This window comes from Gymnoscopelus braueri (genome assembly GCF_963280865.1).
Source record: "Gymnoscopelus braueri genome assembly, chromosome: 17".
Classification (NCBI taxonomy): domain Eukaryota; kingdom Metazoa; phylum Chordata; class Actinopteri; order Myctophiformes; family Myctophidae; genus Gymnoscopelus; species Gymnoscopelus braueri.
The window spans coordinates 43,232,516-43,252,510 of record NC_137617.1 but is presented as its reverse complement, the minus strand read 5'-3'; the positions used below and the strand labels follow the sequence as shown (position 1 = coordinate 43,252,510).

The following is a 19,995-nucleotide window of genomic DNA, read 5'->3' as shown; positions in this document are numbered from 1 at the left end:
GGATGTCGTTGCACTTCAGGAGGACGGCACCAGTGCACCTCTATCCTCCCTGGATGCTGAGACGTTTGTGGATCCCAACCATCCCAACAAGGTCCTAGAGGGTCTCAACAGGCTGCGTCTCAACAGAACCTTGTGTGATGTGGTTCTGTGCTGTGAGGGACAGGAGGTCCCCTGCCATCGTTATGTACTGGCCTCCTTCAGCCCTTACTTTGAGGTAAATACACACTCGGTGTTTCATGGCGCCGGAAGCGACAATTCTTTTTAATAATTATTTTTAAGGATTTTTTTAATTTAAATTATGTATTTTTTCCTCAAAGTATTAACTCTCTCAGTGCCACGCCCCGAGTTATCCCGAGTTTTTTCTGAATGCCCTCAGTGCCAGAACGAGAAATCCCGAGTTTTTACTTAATGTTGTTTTATAGACCGTCACGGTCTGATCTTGAATCCGAAGGGAGCAGTAAAACTGTAGCACAAACGATACGGAAATAATGGATTTAACGTCATTCCGTTCCCGTCGACTCCATGTTTGTAGTTATTTTTCTTTCGCCTGTATATCTGTTCTTTTTTTTGGGTCCATTTTTTTCTAAACTTTTATGACAACTTTAAAACTACTAAAAACACGAAAATCGCTTGGCACTGTGTGAGTACATTATGAAAATACTCTGGCAGTCAAAGAGTTAAGTCAGGTGTCTGAGATTGACAGTGTCACTCTGGCTATTGACAACCAAAACAGCAGCTCAGCTCAAGTCCTTTATGTCTGTCTATCAGTCATTGTTTTAGTGACGCAACACCACCGACCGCTTTCTTTTTCTCCCATATGAAGGGGGTCGGATTTAATATTCTGCGATGATGTACAGGCAAGCGCAAAGTTATTGATTTGGCCCGGAATATGAATACGCCGTTCTGCAAATACCAGCTTCAACTTAAGTTACTCACCGTCAATGCGTCCATGGCATGCATCTTGTTAGCCTTGGATCAAGACTATCATCGAGTCAGACTTTTACTTTCATAGATATACAAATGTCATAATCGATCAAATACATCTATGATAGTCTTGATCCATCTTTTTGAACAACAACATCTGCGTTGAAATCATTTTAGAAAAGCATAAACGTAAACACAAAACAAAACCCATTCCAGCGAGCCGACCTACGGTGCACGGTGGAGCCTAGTAGGTTACTGAAACCTTTGTGACCCATAGAAAGCTGTTACCCTAGGGAGAGCCGTTTCACACGAGACCCATAGACCCAGGAGAGCACAAGAACACGGCCCGATTCATACCCTGTCGCACAACGGTGTTGCCCACCTACAAGCTGAACACCACTGAGTTTGTTAATTAACTGTCGCATAAAATATATATATATATATGTGTATCTATATTTTTCTTATTTTTATAAAAATCAAGCTGGTGGCCAAAAACAAGGCGTGGCGTGCCGCCACTGTTAAATGCATATAGGGGAAACACTGATACTTTTATTGACCTGCTGTTAAAGGTAGGGTAAGTGATTTGCAATTATTCAAATAATTGCAAAATGTTCTGATAGTGCTCGTTACTATAGAGTGTCCTGTCCATATAAGGAGTGATGTCTCTCCAGCTCTTTATAAAACAGAAAATGCATTTTCGTTTCAGTTTCAGTTTCATTTCCAATTTTATCCAATCAGGATAGAGAACTCAATCAGGATATAGATTAAACAAGTGAAATTGGAAGTGATGACACTAAGAAATGAGCAGGCAAAATTTGAACTGGAACACTATAAAATGAAGCTTAAAAATTGGTACTTTCTCCTGATTGGCTGAGATTTTGACACCTACCAGAAAATGTATTTTCTGTTTATTAAAGAGCTGGAGAGACGGGGAGACTCTTGTTACTGAACAAACACTCTATAGCAATGATTACTATCAGAATATAGTGCTTTAACCTTTTAAAAAAATACTTTTTTTTAAACCCAAAAATATCACTTACCCTACCTTTTAAGGAAATGCATTTTAATTCTGCCTTGGCTTTCAGGGGAACCGATCATCATGCTATTTCCATGTTATGTCCAATTACCAATTACATTAACCGTTGACACTATGTAAATAAGAAAGGCCTAAGCCATAAACACGCCCAAGCCAACCATTCAGCTTTTCAACCTGCACAGGCCATGTTTACATCTGGTATGATGGAGTCCACACAGGAAAGGGTGACCATCAGTGGAGTGGAGCCTCAGATCATTGGTTTGCTGGTGAACTATGCCTACACTTCTAAGGTTTCCATCTCTACTGATAATATGCAGGTAATGTATTATCATCATAAACCTCATTTGTTGTCTCCATGTTTGTCCTACATAACCTCAGTGCTCCATAAAGCTAATTTGTTCATTTGTTCTAGGCCCTGCTAGCAGCATCAGACTTGTTTGATGTCACGCCTGTTCAAGAGGCCTGCTGTGACTACATGATGGATCACATGGATATAAATAACTGTGTAGAGTTTTACTGCTGTGCCGATGACCACTCCTGTGAAGAGTTGAAGAAACACAGCATGGATTACATACTGGAACACTTCAGTGTCATCTACCAGCAGGTCAGTGATTGAGGAATCGTATATTTCCCGAGTTAATTTAGTCTGTAGTTGGCTTTTAGCTGCTATAACATTGTTTTATTACTCAACCTCCCACCAGCACAACTGACCCAGACCTGGGTAGAAACATTCAATCAGTCACAATCAGTCCATTTAAAAAAAAACATCTATCACCAGTGAGCACTTCAGAGGAGAAAATGTTACTTCAGTATGAAGTATGAGAACAGTCTTCTCCATATATGGGCTAATCTACTGTATTTTTTTTTCTATCAATAGGAAGAGTTCCTGTCTCTCTCTGTGGAAAGACTGACAGAGGTTCTCTCCAGTGACCATCTCAATGTGCCCAAGGAGGACATGGTGTTTGAGGCTGCCATGCTGTGGTTAGACAAGTGTCCTACCCGCAAGCAGAGCTTTGAAAAGGTCAGTCATTTCTTAGGCTACGTTTAGACGAGGACGATAAGAACAGAAAACGACAAAGTGCCGTACCGTCGTCACTTTTAATTTCGCATCTACACGGAGACGCTCCAGTGAGTTCTAATGCTGTAGTGTGCATGCCAGGTGGCTAGGTGGCGGTGACGTGTCTTCTTCCTATCAGCTGTTTGTTTGGATGCCATGTCCACTTATTATAAGCGACTTTAGGCTTGTTTCTAAAGTGTAGTTGCTTATTTGGACTTGTTTCCTAATGTTTAAACCAGTGGTTCTTAAACATCTTAATGTCAAATTATGTATTTGACCACAAACCCCCCCCCCCTCTGAAAATATGTTGTGTCAGGGACCCCCATACAAGATTTGTGTTGTTAATATTGTTAACATGTATAAAAAATGTTCGAGATCGACCTCTTTTTATTTTCTCAAGATTATTTTTTCTTCTTTTTTGAAAATAGCAGATCTACAAGCTCACACCGCGTTGCATCGCAACGCGTTGTGAGCTTGTAGATCTGCTAAATAGCCGTAGCCAAGTCGCTTCTTTTGAGTTTTCATAAACGTGGTTGCTTATTTCTCTCGCCGAATCTGGCAACACTGGTTAACACTGTTTTTGCCATAGAGTTAAAAATAAGGTTATTGCACGTTTACACGGAGACGCGAGGCGCAGCGTTTTCAAAGTTCTCCACCCTGGAAGGAGGTTTCACTTTATTGCGTTTTCAACCCCTGAAAAACGGACGGCACATCTGATACTTTATTTTGCCGTTTTCTGTAGAGACGGTCCTCGTGTAAACGGCACTTTAGTCTCACCTTACCAGACGATCAGAGGTCTCTGCCTATCAATATGTCAGGGGTCATCTAAATGCAAGGTAGATGGTAGAGTCACTTTCCAATACATGCTTGGCATCTACTGTAAATATGGTACTGGCTGGTAATATGCATAATTATTATATAATGTTGTTCCAGTTGGACTAGTAAATACTTGGTGTTCTATGCATTCTTTAAGGTGCTACAGCACATCCGTCTGCCTCTCGTCAGTCCCTCCTACCTCCTCACTGTGGTTGAGCCTCTGAGCCAGAGGTTCATCTCTGAAGCCAAGGAGCGTCCCTACTGTAACACAGCACGCCCACGCAGGACCACAGGTACCCTGCTGAACACATGCATGCATGTTGCACCTGATGATGCTGGAAAAAGTTTATCTGCCAATAATAAATATGACTGGTTTGATATTCAGGCTTCATAATGGCTATTGTCTCTGCCAGGCCGAAGGCATGGTGGAGACTATAACCGGACTGTCTGTCCTCCGTCCGTCCGTCTGCGAGCAGCTAATGTCTGACACCGTTGGCCTGATCGCAGCGAAACTGTGCATGCACACTCCCTAGATGCCAGAGCAGAATTTTTGCCCCGAAATTTTCAGATTGGCCTTTTGTAGCTAACCTCACTCCGTCAAATGGAAGAAGCTTGCGACACACATTTTGTTTCACAGCGTACTTGCATCTGAGACTCCGGGCGCAGAATCGATGACAGACGGAGTTTCATTTTTTCAAGCTACTAGGCAGGTGATTGGATGATCCCGCCCCTAGCAGCCGCTGATTGGTTCGTATGCGCAGCGGTTCGGGCAGCTTTACTCTGTGAGCAATCCCAGACCCTCCTTCCTGAAACCAAATGCAAATGAGATTTCCGGAGGGAGGGGGTGTTTACCAGGCTATTTTGTAGCGCCACCAAGAGGCAAATCTTTGGCAAACCTTTTATTTATATTACTCTTACAGATTTTGTCCAAACATCACGCAAATCGGTACACATGATCTCTATAGTAATTAAACCAAACTGATTTTTCATATTCCATCCTGATTGGCTCCGAGTGGTCCGTTTCGAACAAAATGCCTCAAATCATGAACACAGTGTGCGATTGCTGTGAAACTTTGCATGATCAGTGCCACTAGGCCATGGAAGAAATGCCACTTCAGATTGTTCAAATCAGCCTCATGGTGGCGCTATAACCTGCTATGCATTTTTACCTATAACTGGACCGATCTGTTTAAAACTTTGTACGCAAACTCCCTACAGGCCAAGAAAAAACCTCTGCCCTGCACATCCATAGCCTGGTAAACACCCCCTCCCTCCGGAAATCTCATGCATTGCATTGCATTTGGTTTCAGGAAGGAGGGTCTGGGATTGCTCACAGAGTAAAGCTGCCCGAACCGCTGCGCATACGAACCAATCAGCGGCTGCTAGGGGCGGGATCATCCAATCAACTGCCTAGTAGCTTGAAAAAATGAAACTCCGTCTGTCATCGATTCTGCGCCCGGAGTCTCAGATGCAAGTACGCTGTGAAACAAAATGTGTGTCGCAAGCTTCTTCCATTTGACGGAGTGAGGTTAGCACATCCAGCCACTTCTGTAAAACATTTTTTTAATATTACTCCTTCGGATTTTTCCAAACATCTCGCAAATCGATACACAGTATCTCTATAGTCATGTGATCAGGAAGGAATTTTCATATTCCTTCCTGATTGGCATTGACTTCCAAAGTTTGAAGGATTGGTCCTATTTGAACAAAATGTCTCAAATCATGAACGCAGCGTGCAATTTAAGTGACATTTCGCATGCACATTCCCACTAGGCCGAGAAAGAAACGCCACCCTTTTCGCATTGGCCTGTTATAGTGCCACCAACAGGACGATTTTTGCTAAACCTTTTTTATAAAAAAAAATGTTAACCCCCCCCAAAAAAATCCTTCCCCTTTTAAAAAAATGTCACCCCCTAAAAAAAATATAGCCTCCTCTTTTTTTTCTGCCAACAAATGATTTTTTTTCCCCATACCACAAAACATAAACCTTTTAAAAATAAAGTCACCCTTTAAAAATGTTTACCTACCCTTAAAACAATCTACCTAGTAATGTCCCTTCAGGGGCTCCGTAGAAAGCTCTATCCCAGAAGGTTCTAATCTCCATGGGGAGAGAGTTCCACTGAAAGCTCAACCAAATACATTTGGTTTCTCCTTCAACTCTTTAATCTGCTCTGTCTGACCTGCTCCTTCTCCTCTGTTTGTTGAAGTGATCGTGACGTTGCTACATAAATATTCGGGCAGGTACAGCTTGGACAAAGTTGAGAGCTTTGATCCCCTGACCAATCAGTGGAAGACTCTTGGACGACTGCCCATGACAGTAAGCGGGTATGCTGTGGTTGCATCAGGTGAGGATTACCATCAGAGTCAATCAATTTAAGACCTGTAATGGATCCTTACTGTTTTACCTCTGAATAGACTGATCACTAAGCCCCACCCAACAATAGCGTTTGTTCAATGCTAGCTTAGCAACCATCATGTTGGACAAGCTGCCATTCATAGAAATCAATGTAATCTTGCACACACATACAAGATAATTACTCGAATCTATCATTATTATTATAATATTGGCAGATCAACACCCTAATTTATTGATAGATATAAAGATAGATAGACATAGACAGATAATTAATTGGTTCTAGTGAGCAAAGACAATCAATAATAAGTCAACTCTGTAACCTGACTGCAGAAAGTAACACAAAGTAAAGTAATGAACCTGGGGGTTATTAATGATTCTGAATTGAATTTTAATACACACATTAATCATGTTACCAAGATTGCCGTCGTTGGACGATGCAAAAACGTTGATCCACACTTTTGTTTTCTCTCTGCTTGATTACTGCAATGCACTTTTATCTGACCTCCCAAAGAAAACAATTGACAGATTGCAACTTGTTCAAAATGCGGCAGCCAGTGTTTTAACTAAAACTAAGATGAGGGAACATATTACTCCAGTTTTAGCTTCACTACACTGGCTCCCGGTTGTTTTTTAGGATTGATTTAAAACCAGTGTGAAGTGAGTGGTGCCTTTGTGTTGCACTCCTGTTTGTGTTGAATTAGTGTAACTGGTTGCATCTTTGTGTTGCAATCAGCTGCAGCTGTTGAGGCCGTGCTCAAATGGACGGACAGACCCACACACACGGTCAAGTGTAGGAGTGGCTGGCACCACTCAAATATATTACTTGTTTATAAAGCTCTCAATGGTCTGGCACCTTTCTACCTTTATGACTGCCTGCCTAGATATGTTCCAAACCGACCCCTCGGGTCTTCTAGTGCTGACCTGCTCGAAGTGCCTACAATGACTGATAAAAAACACGGTGAAGCAGCATTCTGCTTCTACGGGCCGACGGCTTGGAATTAACTCCAATTACACCTAAGACTGGCAGCCTCTGTGGATAGCTTTAAAGCACAACTCAAGACCTATTTCTTCACTCTAAAGGCCTTTGAGGACAGGGTGCGATTTTTCGCACGAAAAAAACGGACAATATCACTTTTTTAAATGAACACATGGTTCTCTATGACCTCATGCACACCGGCTCCGAATTTGCCGTGCGGCAAGTGGCTGCGGTGGTGCTTTTTTTTTTTTAGAGTTGACTAAGAGACACGCAGTCGACTCGGACCCCCCGCGACTAACCAGTCGACTAGTCGACTTAGTCGAGGTCAGGCCTAGTATACATATTCAAATCTCATTTATTTTAACTTGTTTTAATTCTGCTCTTCTTCCACCATAGGTTCCACTCTGTATTTGGCCGGAGGCTATGTCGATAATGATGATGATTATCTTTGCGGAGAGATGTGGCGCTATGATGTTCACCATGACTCATGGTTGAAGATGGCTCCCAAGAAAAAGCCATGCTATGACTTGAGTAAGATTGTCAAACTATTAGGGCTGTGAATCGTCTGCTATCTCACGAATCGATTCGATTCCGATTCTTGGGGTCACGATTCCGATTTTTATCAATTTTTTTCAAAACAAACGATTTTTGATTCAAAATCGATTTTTTTCCGATTCAAAACGATTCTTGATTCAAAACATAGGATTTCAGGATCTACTCCAATCTGCTGGCATGAGAACAGTAGAATCGCGATTCGTATTCGAATCGATTTTTTCCGACACCCCTACAAACTATCACATTCAAATTTACCACATTAACCCTGGTGGCCGTATTTTGGTCAGGTCACCATAGGCAACTTTAAAAAAAAAAGATTTTAATTGTTTTCTTTCAAATAATAGCAAATCTACAAGCTCACTACTGTACGTGTCACATCAGCTAGTAGATGGTCTGTTTCCAAATAGCCACATTTGTAAACCAAATGTACGCATTTCAGAATATAATTCTAGATTATCAGATAAGATATCAGTTGCTATATATCAAATTATATGGAAATGTATTAAAATGAGCAGGTTCTGAAAAGGCGTCTGTACAGGTAGCAAAATGTATCTGTTCCAACTGCAGAATAATGACATCACAACTAGATCCAGTTGCAAATTGTACATACTGCTGTGTTAGTGGAGTGGTGCGGTCAAGCAGCAGTAAGGTAATGCTACTTCCACTCCTGACATCCCAGACTTTAGTATGGGAAATGTTGGAGACAGGGTGGATTTAGCTCTTCAAACATGACTTATAGAATATATGTATGTAATGTATATGTATTGTTTACGAGAATGTCAAATTATAACATAGATCATAGATACTGTTTTTTCATATAATCAAATTTTCAGCATTTAAAATGAGCTGTTGCCCTGTCTTTGTTTTGGAATAACCGCTAAGTGTTTTTCCCTTGGTTACCCAATGAGATGCTGCATAGTGCATTATGGCTAAGGTCAGAGGCGCTTTATGGGGCAATTTATGATTTCGCCAATGGGAGCTCAAGTTCAAGTTGTGCAATTTGATTATTGGCGAGGAATTAATAATCAGACTTTAAAGATTACAGAGGGAGAGTATTAACTCATTCACTGCCAGAGCTTTTCAGAATAGTCTGCAGCCAGTGGTGCCAGCGTTTTTGAGAATTTTTACTAACCTTTCAAGAGACACAGAATATTTAGCTCCAGGACGATCAACACACCGAGTGTCGCAAAAGACAGTGGAGTGTCTGCTTCCATCTGGAAAAAAAGCGTGTCACCCTCCGTTCTTTATTTGTTGGCTGTTGAATATAGCTTGTTCCCGCCAAAGAAACAAAGCAAAATGTATTTTTCTAAATCCTTTAACATTAGATCGGACAGGGCTGGGTTTGTTGTGATCACGTTATTTCCAGGTATACCTTTTCTCCGGAAGTCATAGGACCATCTAGCGTAAACACTGAAAACAGTGTTGACATGTTACACCGTGTAACATGTCAAACGTGTGTAACTTACACGTCATTGGCACTGTGGGCTTTGGAAAAAAGTGACGTGTTTACATTGGCACTGAATGACTGCACAGGATGTCATGCATCCTGTGCAGCGTGCACGTTACAAAGCATTTTAACTGTCCGACTGCCGCATTTCTAGTGGGTGCTCGCTGTCTCCCGTGGGTGCTTGAGCTCCTGAGCACCCATCGGATAGGCACCTATGGCCAAGGTCATCACTTCATCAGTTACATTTTTTTTTCTCTGCTCAACCCCACATGTTACATAGGTCTGGTGATGCTGGATGGATATGTGTTTGCAGTGGGGGACTGCAGGGCTGATAACTCAAGGGACTTCTCGATGGAACGCTACGACCCCAACACGGACACCTGGCAGCTCATGGACTCTGTCGGTGTGACAGCGCATTACGATAATAACTGCTGTGATGTGGTCGCACTAGATGGACAGCTCTATTTTATTGGTATGGAACAGATTTATGCACCTGCTGGTTCAGCCTGCTGGGCTTCATGAGGTTGTGTTTTTCATGTAGTGTTAGTGTCAGAATCAGGTTTATTGTCACATCACAGGTTTACAAGGTAAAAAAGTAGGTGAAATTCGTTTTTGTACATCGTTCCCATCGCAACGTTATTTCCATTGAAAGAAGAGGGGGGCGGAAGAAGAGGGGTGGGGGGGGGGGCAAGTGGGAAGGAGATCAAACAAGTGAACAACAAAAGGCCAAACAAGTTATCTACATATTTACAAAAGTACCTGAGATTTTTTTTTAAGTTAAATGACTAAGGTGCCTGAGCATAGCAGCAATGTATGTTTACTGTGCATGATATAGTGTATGTCAAGCATAATGGTTCACTGAAAATGTACTACAAATCCTTTGGTATTATTATGTATTCATGCTTCTCCTGTTGACGGTGAATAATGTTTTGACATGTGTGTCCTCCTGGACTCTAGGTGGTGATCCAAATGTCTTCAGTCCAAAACGGCCCCAGGTGGCCAAGTACAACCCTAAAACATCTGTGTGGACAGAAGTCGCTCCTATGCAGATTCCATGTAATGAATCAGCTGCTTGTGTTCTGAATGGAAAGATCTATGTTACAGGTATCTTACCTCTTCTAAGTCAGTGGTGGAAGAAGTACTCTTTTTTATTTTTAGTAAGAATAACAACACCAGAATATAGAAATACTTTTTTTACTCAAGAGAAAAAATATAGGCAGAACATTAAAATGTGCTTGCAATACCAAATGGCTAACGGCCCTTTTCACAGTTTCAGAGTTGTATTGTTGAATTGTAATAAGTAATGCATTAACACATTAACCACCAAGAACGTAGTCCTACGGTCCGTTAAATCCAACTGTTAAGCGCCGAGACCGTAGCCCTACGGTCCACGGTCTTTTCGCGCTAAAAATTTCCGGGTGCACTTTCGGATTCTTTTTGATCCACTTCCGTTTCCGGTTTGATGACCGGAAACGGAATTATTTGGGATCCGGTTTTGACGATCACGTCCGCCCTCATTCTACAGACGAAACTGAAACTCAATTCTCTTCCTGTAGTTTTTTCTCCTCGCATTTCACTGTTTAACGTAATCCGCTCTAACTACAACATGGATACCCCGTTTGACATGTGGTTTTCACTGGGAGATACAGTGGGATGTCGCGGATGTAAACAGACCGTGTACGGCTCAATCTTAAGGATTTTAACAAGATCTATGGCGACATGAAAAAAACAAAAACAACAAAAACACCTTGGCACTGGTGAGTACATTATGAGGTTAACCTCTGGCGGTCGATGTGTTAATGTATTGATCACTTTAATGTTAGATCTGGTTCAGGTGGAGTAGCTGTATGGCTTAACCTATAATAATAATCATCATTTATCAGTTAATGCATGTTTAGTATAAATAATCAAAATTAGCAAAGTAAGTAGGCCTAAACGGTCAAATCACTGTACACCATCACTGTATTTTGTATGATAACGTTGGCAGTTTGTAGACATTAGCAACATTGTATTTTATTTATTTATAAGTCCTTGTGTGTTAAGCTTCCTTTGTACCTATCCTCGCTTTTAGAACCAAAGGTTACTGGACATTCAACACGTTCACAAACACACATTAGATATACCAGTCCACGTAAGAGCTGTGAACAAGGAAAGACTGCTTTCATTTATTATGCTCCACACAAATGGAACAAACTTCAGGACTCTCTGAAACTGGTGCGGTTGGTCTCAATAGAGACATTTAGGGTTCTTCTTGAGGACACACTACACAGTGAACTGCACCTGTTTCATGTAACACTATTCTTATTTGCATCTGTGACATTGTAATTTGATTCAAATGTTTGTTATTGTTTTTCATTATGTATGTGTTCTATATGATGTTATCAGGGCGTCCTTGAAAAAGAGAGCTTGCTCTCAATGGGCTTCCCTGAATATATAAAGGAAAGGGAAAGAAATAATTGCAAAAAGAAATACAATAAAGTATTTGCCTCTGACTTGTAGTTAGTCCCCCCAGGAATCCGCGATTCCGCGATCGCAGAAATTACCGCAGATTTGAAGGCCATCCGTGGATTTTGAAGCCGTCCGGATTACAAGGCATAGTGCAGAAAACAAGAAAAATCTCTGTAAAACACAGCCGTATGGAGAAGTATTCTCTCTCTGTCTCAGGGCAGTGCGAGCTGCTGCTAAACTCCCCCCCTCCTCTCACACACACAGGCACAGAGAGAAAGTGAGAGTGCTGCAACTATAGCCCAACTTCGAAGCAAGTTAACGATGGCTCGTTGACCCCAATTTGACCACTAGGCAATCAACACTGAACAGCACTAATTAATGGCAGCTGTGATTCTTGTGTCTGTCGTGCAGCCTAGATATCAAGTAATTCTCTGTAGAGGGACCCTCCCCCTCATGTTCAACTTCAAGTGTGACTTCTAAGTTCTACTTCTCCTCAAAAGGACAACTCTATTATTTACCATCCTGAATGACAAGCCTATTATTTATTATTGCATTTGGCTATGTGCAATAACTGCAAGCCAATGTTCAGTATTTGTCTTAATTTCTTTAATTCATTTTTCTTTAGTCGCCAAAAATTCAACTGTAAGCCAGTGTTTTGAGACATATTGTCTTGTATTTCTACAAAATAAATGGTAAAAATGCATTCTACATGCATAAATACAAAAATAATAAAATCAAAAAAATTATTGGATCGGTGATTGCTATCGGCCTGATCGGACCACCTCTATTTATAACCAGTAACATTGACTCAATTACTATGTTCCACGGTATTTTAGTGTTTTAGGATGGTATAACAATTAATTGTATCTATTTCATTATGGAATTTACTTGATTATTAAAACTTAATCTATTTTTGCTTGATAACTGGTAATTTCAGGTTGTTTTTTAATGCCAGCGGAATATTAACAATAAGCCGCGGAATCAAGAATTGCTCTCCGGAATCAAGACTTGCTCTCTGTGGAATCTAGACTTTTTCTCCGTGCTTTCCTGGGGGGACTATGTAGTGGTGTAGAAGTTACAAGTATTAAAAAAGACAAGAAAAAAGAAACATTCAGGTAAATTAAAAGTACAGTACTTGAGTAAATGTATTCAGTTACTTTCCACCACTGATCTTAGTTCCCTAATAGACTCACCTAAACTCTACTGTAGTTTGAGCATATTATAAAACACACTAAGGGCAGGTACACACTGTAGGACTTTTAAAGTGTCGGGATTCATCTGATCGTTGAACATTACACACTGCAGGAGTTTATTTCTTGAAATCGGCTGTCATATATCGTTGTGGTTTTCACACTATAGCTTGATCCCCGACCAGGGATTACACACTGTGGGATAGTTCACTAGGATGCTATCCAGGATCAGACCCAATACATACATTTGTTTTTATTCCAAGTCATTTTAATCGACGTCTCCCGTGATGCGTCTCTCTCTTTCTCTCTCTCTCTCGTCAAGTAGGCTACGCAGCACTAGCGTTCCCATGTCCGCTTATTATAAGCGACTTTGGGCTTGTTTTTTCTGTAAAGTTGCTTGACAGTTTAGTTGCTTATTTGGCCTTGTGTCCTAATGTTGTTTGAACCAGTTGTTTTCAAACATTTTCATGGCAAGGACCCCCAAATTAATATTTGTCTGCAGACCTCCCCCCTTCTGAAAATATGTTGTGCCACAGACCCCCATACAAGATCTGTGTGGATTTGGAAAATATTCCACAATTTCCATCTTTTTTTCTCCAATATGTTCTTCTTTGAAAATAGCCTATCTACAACGTGAGCTTGTAGATCGGCTATTTTCAAAATCCAATGTATTTGTATATAGGTTAAAAGTGCTAATGTGGCTTGTCGCTTTTGTTGGGCTTGTTTTCATAGATCTGGTTGCTTATTTCTCTGGCAAAATCTGGCAACAACAAAAGAAGGCACGGGTTCCCGTGTGACAGACACGCACACACACACACACACACACACACACACACACACACACACACACACACACACACACACACACACACACACACACACACACACACACACACACAACAATACACACAGCTCTCTCTCTCATTCAGTTTTATAATGTTTAACTTAAAACAGGACTGGACGGTAATATATATATATATATATATATTGTGGGGGAGGGGTCGGTCTGTTTGTTGCTGTTTGGTCAGGTAGCCACGGTGGCTGCTGTAATGTGATCTTCATTGGCTGTGGCGCTGATCTCCTCGCAGACCCCTTTCATACTGTATGATACTGTGAGATGTCTAGTCGGCGACATAGCCGAATAACTAACCTGGTAGTTATTTGAAAACGGTCGGAAAGCCGTCGCAGAGCGCGATGATATCGGCCAGATCGTCTCGCAGAGCCTTTCACACACAGCGAGCATTATCTCGCCGATCTGCGTCAGATCGGGAGGTTTTGTCGGCGAGCGCCAAAAAAGGTCGCCGACAGCATAATCGGACCAAATATCCTGCAGTGTGTACCTGCCTTAACAGTCACTATCCTGTTAATTCTTGTTTGCCTATAGGTGGTCTGTATGGTGATAAAAAGACAATGGAAAATAGGATGGAGTGCTACAACCCCGAGACCAACCAGTGGACCATGTGTGCCCCCATGCAAGTGGAACGCTACTCGCCTAGCATGGCTGTGGTGGATGGATTGATCTACGTTCTAGGAGGGCGGAGCTTTTCTAACTACAAAGGCGACAATAGGTATGACACTACTGCTCCATTAATGTCTGGGAAAAGAGTCGTCTTGTCCACACCAGACATTTCTCTCACGGCTGTTTGTTTGTGTCTCTTCATGTAGTTCTGGCCATAACATCGAGTGCTACTGTGAAGAGACGGACACGTGGGAAACTGTGGGGCAGGTCCCTGAAACTTGGGACGGTGTCAAATGTGTCTCTCTCAAGCTGAGGAGGGATCATGGTCATGCCATTAGGCATATGTGATTCTGATGATGATTCTGATGTTGACTAGGGTTGGCGTCCGTAACCGGAGGAACTGTATCCAACATTAAGGAACCTGAATCGGTTCCATCACATTTGGAACCGGTTTGTCACTCTGTCAGAAGCTGGTATGTGGACTTCATGTGTGCTATACAATTACAATACTAGTGGTTCTAAAATGTTTTAATTTCAAGGACCACCATAACTCTTGAGTTACAGACCTGTAAGGGCCCATTCAGCCCTGACTGAATAAAAAAAAATCTATGTAATTTTGGCTTTCATTAAAATGTTTGATAAATATAGGAATTGTCAAAGGGGAACAGTTATGGAATCGGACCGTTAAGAGGGAATCCTTAACAAACCAGAATCGTTAAAATCCTAAAGGGTCCCACCCTAAAGGTGACAGAATATTGATGGATATATAATATGATTAGATTAGATTGATATAATGTAAACAATGATGATTAAGAAGCTTCCTGCTTAGACATCACAGAGAAGAGACACACTGTGTTGTGATGGTAGTGTCAGCCTCCCATTGAGTTGAGTTCAGAAGCTCTGCTCAGACCCAGCTCACTCAGATGAAAGAGATGAGGAGTAGAGAGAGATGGACACAGCGTCCCATGCTGCTACTGCTGCTCCTGGCCAGCCTATCAGAGCTGAGGGGCTTCCATTCCAGTCCCTCCATGGATGCAGACGTCACCCCCAGAACCGCCGTCTTGTTGAAAGGTAAGTTTAACCTGTTAGTCTGTTCCTGTTCAGAAAACTGCCTACTTGTGAACGACGAGATTGGATGATTTTTTTTCCCACACAGAACCAGGAGATAACGTGATCCAAAGATTTACTGCTCCATTCACTTCCTGGTTAACGTATTATTTAAAAATCCTGTATCTCGGCTCCTGTGTCTTTTTTTAAATGTTTTTTTTTGCCAAAACATGCTATTTTTAACGGCGTATAACAAGCGAATGGGAGGTCGCAATGACATTATTTTTTTTGCACAGTGAAACCCTCTGTGATTAGCATTCCTCAGGGGATCAATCATACTGGAGATAAATATTCTGTGAATACTTGAAAAGGTAAGAAAATCGAAAAATCAATGGCAGTTAGTTATAAATACTCTGGCAGTTAAAGGAGAGATCCGGACATTTTAAGTGTTATCTTTGATGTGTCGCTTATCACTCACCATCCTTGAAAGGGACGTTGAGTTATTTCAGAGAGTCCTGTGTCGTCATTTTTCGACCCCCTCCGTTGGCATAATGGGAGCGCGTGCCTAAGTGAAATTCGTCTATTATAACAGATGCAAAGTAATTTTTTTCTCTACTACTACTCATTGTAGAGTCTCATGATACTCAAACATGCACTGAAAGTTCCTGAGAGGCTAATGCTAATGCCGAATGAGCTAACGCTGGTTGCTTGTTTCTCTCATTATTGATGATCCAGGAAGAGAAAGGCAGTAGTTTCCCCAATGATGATGTTGTTGGCAGGTAGGTTTCCGAACTATACATAGCCCACCAATGACACGCAGAGTGTCTCATCCTTTGTGGACATGTAGCTGTAGTTTTGTTTTGTTGTTGCCTTTTGAGGCTTAAAAAAAAGTATTTGATTTTTTTCATTCAACAGTGAGTTGACAAAAATGGTACCATCTTATAATGAGCATTAGTGAGGACCAATTATATGAAAATATGCTCCTTCTGGCCGAATTATACTTTCTATAGTCAATATGAGCTTTCCGCTGCAAAGGCACAAAGCTAAGTATATATACAAGTAAGACGCGCGAACGCTGGAAGCGAACGCAGTCCTATTTTATTTGTTTGTCTTTTTGAAATGGTTATGTTGTGTATTTACGGACTTCCGTGTTAATAATCCGTGTTATTTCACCGTGATGGGGAGAGCGTAGAGAGAAAGTGACGTGACTGCCGCCGCCTCGTATTGAAGTTAATGGGGGGGATATGGTTCTCCTATGCACGGAGTTTCAGAGTTCCTACTCATTACATATATGCACGACTCCACTCTGACATCTGTCAGCAGGCAATGAGAGCGTGAGTCACATGGGGGCGCGTCTGTCAGCAGCCAATGAGAGCGCGAGTGACATGGGGGCGCGGCTGCACACATACTGCACACAGAGAGACACACACACAGACAGACAGAGACACACACACCCCAAGCACGGTGGCATAGTAAGCTGCACTTGGGCGCGTTCGCAATGACTTTATTGACTCAAATGAGGGTGCACGTGATGAAGGAAAATCAAGATGTTGAAATCAAAAAATAAATATAAAAAGCGGAAAATTCAAAGACTTCAAATTGACCTTTTATTCAAATTGATTATTTTTCTGATTAACTAGTAGTTGATGTATATCTATGACAGTTGATTTTTGGAACTGTCAAGTTATTTTTGTCTATCAAAATTGCTTATTAGATTGATAAATTATGACAAGAAGTTGCAATTTTGCTGCTTGGCCATATTATTATTAGTAGTACTCATACATTTTTGTAGGGGGCGCTATAAGCAACTGTCCCCCCTGTTGATAAAGTGACTTTAAACCTGGGGTCCCAATGCATTTTCATACTCATCTGTGTATGGCTTTCTTTTTCTTTATGTCCCTGCAGTGAATGGCAACGTGAAGGAAGGAGGAACCCATCGACGACAAAAACCTCCCAACAGATTCAGGAGCTTGTGACCAAGTTGACCAATCAGTCTGGCCTGGACATCATCCGTATCCACAAGCCTTTCCACACAGACAACCCCAGCATCCAGGGACAGTGGCATCCTTTCACCAACCTACCTCCTTCTACAGGCCCAGTTATACCTTCTATAGGCCCAGTTACACACACACACACACACACACGCACACGCACACGCACACACACACACCACAACCTACATCAATAAAGGCCAGCCCTGGGCAATATACCATACATTTTTACCGAAACCTGCTAGAGACTGAATATTGTTTTTAGAGATGCGCATGAGTACCGGTACTTGATTTGGATGTCAGTATTCGGTCAACATATAGAGTAATCATATTCTTTTGTTCTTTTGTAAAAGAGAAACTCAAATTGATATAATGAACATAAATCAGCCTTGTTCTTTTTATAATTTTTTCTAGAGTTGCCAGTTATTTTCACCCCTTTTTTCTTCCAATTTTGTCCTTATGCCAATGAACCACACATTTCTGTGTTGCCACTGTTGTTGTTGTTCCATTGGATCCTCAAACTTTCTGCTAAACAACCTCATTGTGAGCTTGGAGGTCCATTCAGCTGTTCTTATCAATGATGAACAAAACCTAACTTTTTTTTCTTTTTTTCATTTCCTGAGAAATGAACAGTTAGCTGGTTTCTGCCCGACAGCAGAGATATGCAAATAACTAATTGAGTAACTAAAGCACACATTTATTTTGAGTGGAATAAAAAGTATGATATTTACCTCTGTGAATGATGTAAGTAGTATAAGTTATTGAGGACAATTTTGAAATACTCAAGTTGATTAAAAATACCTCAAAATTGTATTGAAGTACAGTACTTGGAGATACCTTCCACCACTGGGAACTATAAATAGTCATCCTCCTTTTGTTTCTCCAAATGTCTGTCAACTGAACAGCTTAAATGTCTGAACAGTGCATAGTAGCCAGGATATTGCTGAAAAATACTTGATATGCTCAAATAAAGCTTCAGTATATCAGATGACTTTTGACTACATAAGAAGCGAGGAAGTCAATAATAGAGAGTGTTAATTTAACTCTGAACCAGCGAGGGGGTTAAAACACTCCAGAATATACAGTGCCTGCTATTGAGATGGGAGGGGAGGGACATGACGTAAACATGAGAGTAGAAAATACTACATTGTATGTGATGGTATTTACTAAACCATCCGTGGTTCTAATACCATAGTTTGTAGGATGATGGGGGTCAGAACCTGTTGTCTTTTAGCAGACCTACGCTGCTCTCTAGTGGTGGAAAGGACTCATTGCCCACACATTCATAAAGCTACTTGTGTCTTTATTTACTATTATTATTATTATTTACTATTTATCTTATTTTGTGTCAATTAATTAGCATTTATTTCTACACAAAGAAAAATGCTAACATATGCCAATTCAGCATTCCATGACATACATTCATAGTTTGGTATGAAGGTATAGTAGACTTAATAAGAATAAGTGCCGCTCAAAAAGACTCGGGTCATAATTCATAAAAACAGAGGTCATGGTGGACAAACAAGTTCTCAAGTAGATAAGTTTAAAACGTATTACAAAATAAATATAATAAGTATAATGCAGTATATGAATGTATTGGAACCCACAGATCTACTGTATTTAGGCTTCATGGTTTGAGTTCCACTCTCAAACCTTTGTGTGGAGTATATCATTTAACATATTACCCATATACTTCACAAGAGCTTGTTCATCTGCTTTTTCCGCAGAATGTTTGCACATTTCCACTTCAATGCTATAAATCATTCACCACTGGAGATAGTTATGGGACAGGTCATTGCTTACAAGCTGTCCTGCAGCTTTATCAATGAGGAGGTTAAAGCATACATTTATTTGTATTCATTCATTCATTGTATCATTTTTGGCAGTGGTTCTCAAAGTGGGGTCCGGGGACCCCCAGGGGTCCTTCGGGGGGTTCCAGGGGGTCCCCAGCAAAATTTGGCTATTAAAAAATTGCAGATCTACAAGCTCATGGCGCATCACTTCGTGCCACACTATGAGCTTGTAGATCTGCTATTTTTCAAAAATCTTGAACATTAGTGAACATTTGTTAACCCAGATCTTTGCTTCTGAGGGTCCCTGGCACAACCTATTTCCAGATGGGGGTCCGCGGCCAAATATTTATCCATCTGGGGGTCCTTGACATGAAAACCACTGATTTATAGAGCTGTTTTACAAAAGCTCTCCTCAGCCCTGCTTTCTTGGAATGTTGTTGTTATAGCTCCCCCTGCAGGTCACAACAACTTTACACAGGAGTTGTTGTGTCCGGAACTGATCTTCTGTACTGTGTTATTGTCAGGAGGACACAGTTAGGTGTAACACATCGTCCCTTTGAAGAGGAGCTGCGGGAGGAAAATGTGTTTGTTGTTAAAGTTTAAAACGTCTAAAACAACGAGGTATGTTTATTTAAGGTGTGTTTGTCTTTGTGTTCATGAGTTTTACGTTTGATGTACAAATATACATGTGTACGTTATGTTTGTGTCGGTTTGCGTGTTGTGAGAGCTTGTTTACAGTTGGACGTTGGATTGAGGCTGATGTTAGAATGGTGTTTAATAGAGATGTTAAATACATGTGAGTAAAGGAAGAACCAGTGAGTTGTTTAACCAGGAGGCAGTGATGGTGATGTGAAAGTAATGGTGGGATAAAGACATAGCCTTAGATAAAGACTATCGTAG

The 19,995-nt window shown here is 41.1% G+C and overlaps 2 protein-coding genes across 4 annotated transcripts in view; both read left to right on the top strand.

The window, feature by feature from the left end:
- Positions 1–19,995, top strand: part of LOC308104262 (kelch-like protein 38) — a 116,100-nt gene that overhangs the window by 6,218 nt on the left and 89,887 nt on the right. Inside the window, exons 4-5 of one of the 3 annotated variants that reach the window (XM_080454655.1) lie at positions 20–214; positions 2,143–2,277. In XM_080454655.1, coding sequence (XP_080310781.1) covers positions 20–214; positions 2,143–2,277 — 330 coding nt within the window. Of the gene's footprint in view, positions 1–19; positions 215–2,142; positions 2,278–19,624; positions 19,732–19,995 lie in introns of those variants that run through there. The other 2 variants (XM_080454654.1, XM_080454653.1) reach the window with 2 other exon arrangements.
- On the top strand, positions 9,546–14,946 carry LOC308104264 (uncharacterized protein). The gene is made up of 4 exons (XM_080454657.1): positions 9,546–9,639; positions 10,125–10,271; positions 14,190–14,373; positions 14,471–14,946. Exons 1-4 carry the CDS (start codon positions 9,558–9,560, stop codon positions 14,610–14,612), a joined length of 555 nt encoding a protein of 184 aa, XP_080310783.1. The 5' UTR covers positions 9,546–9,557; the 3' UTR covers positions 14,613–14,946.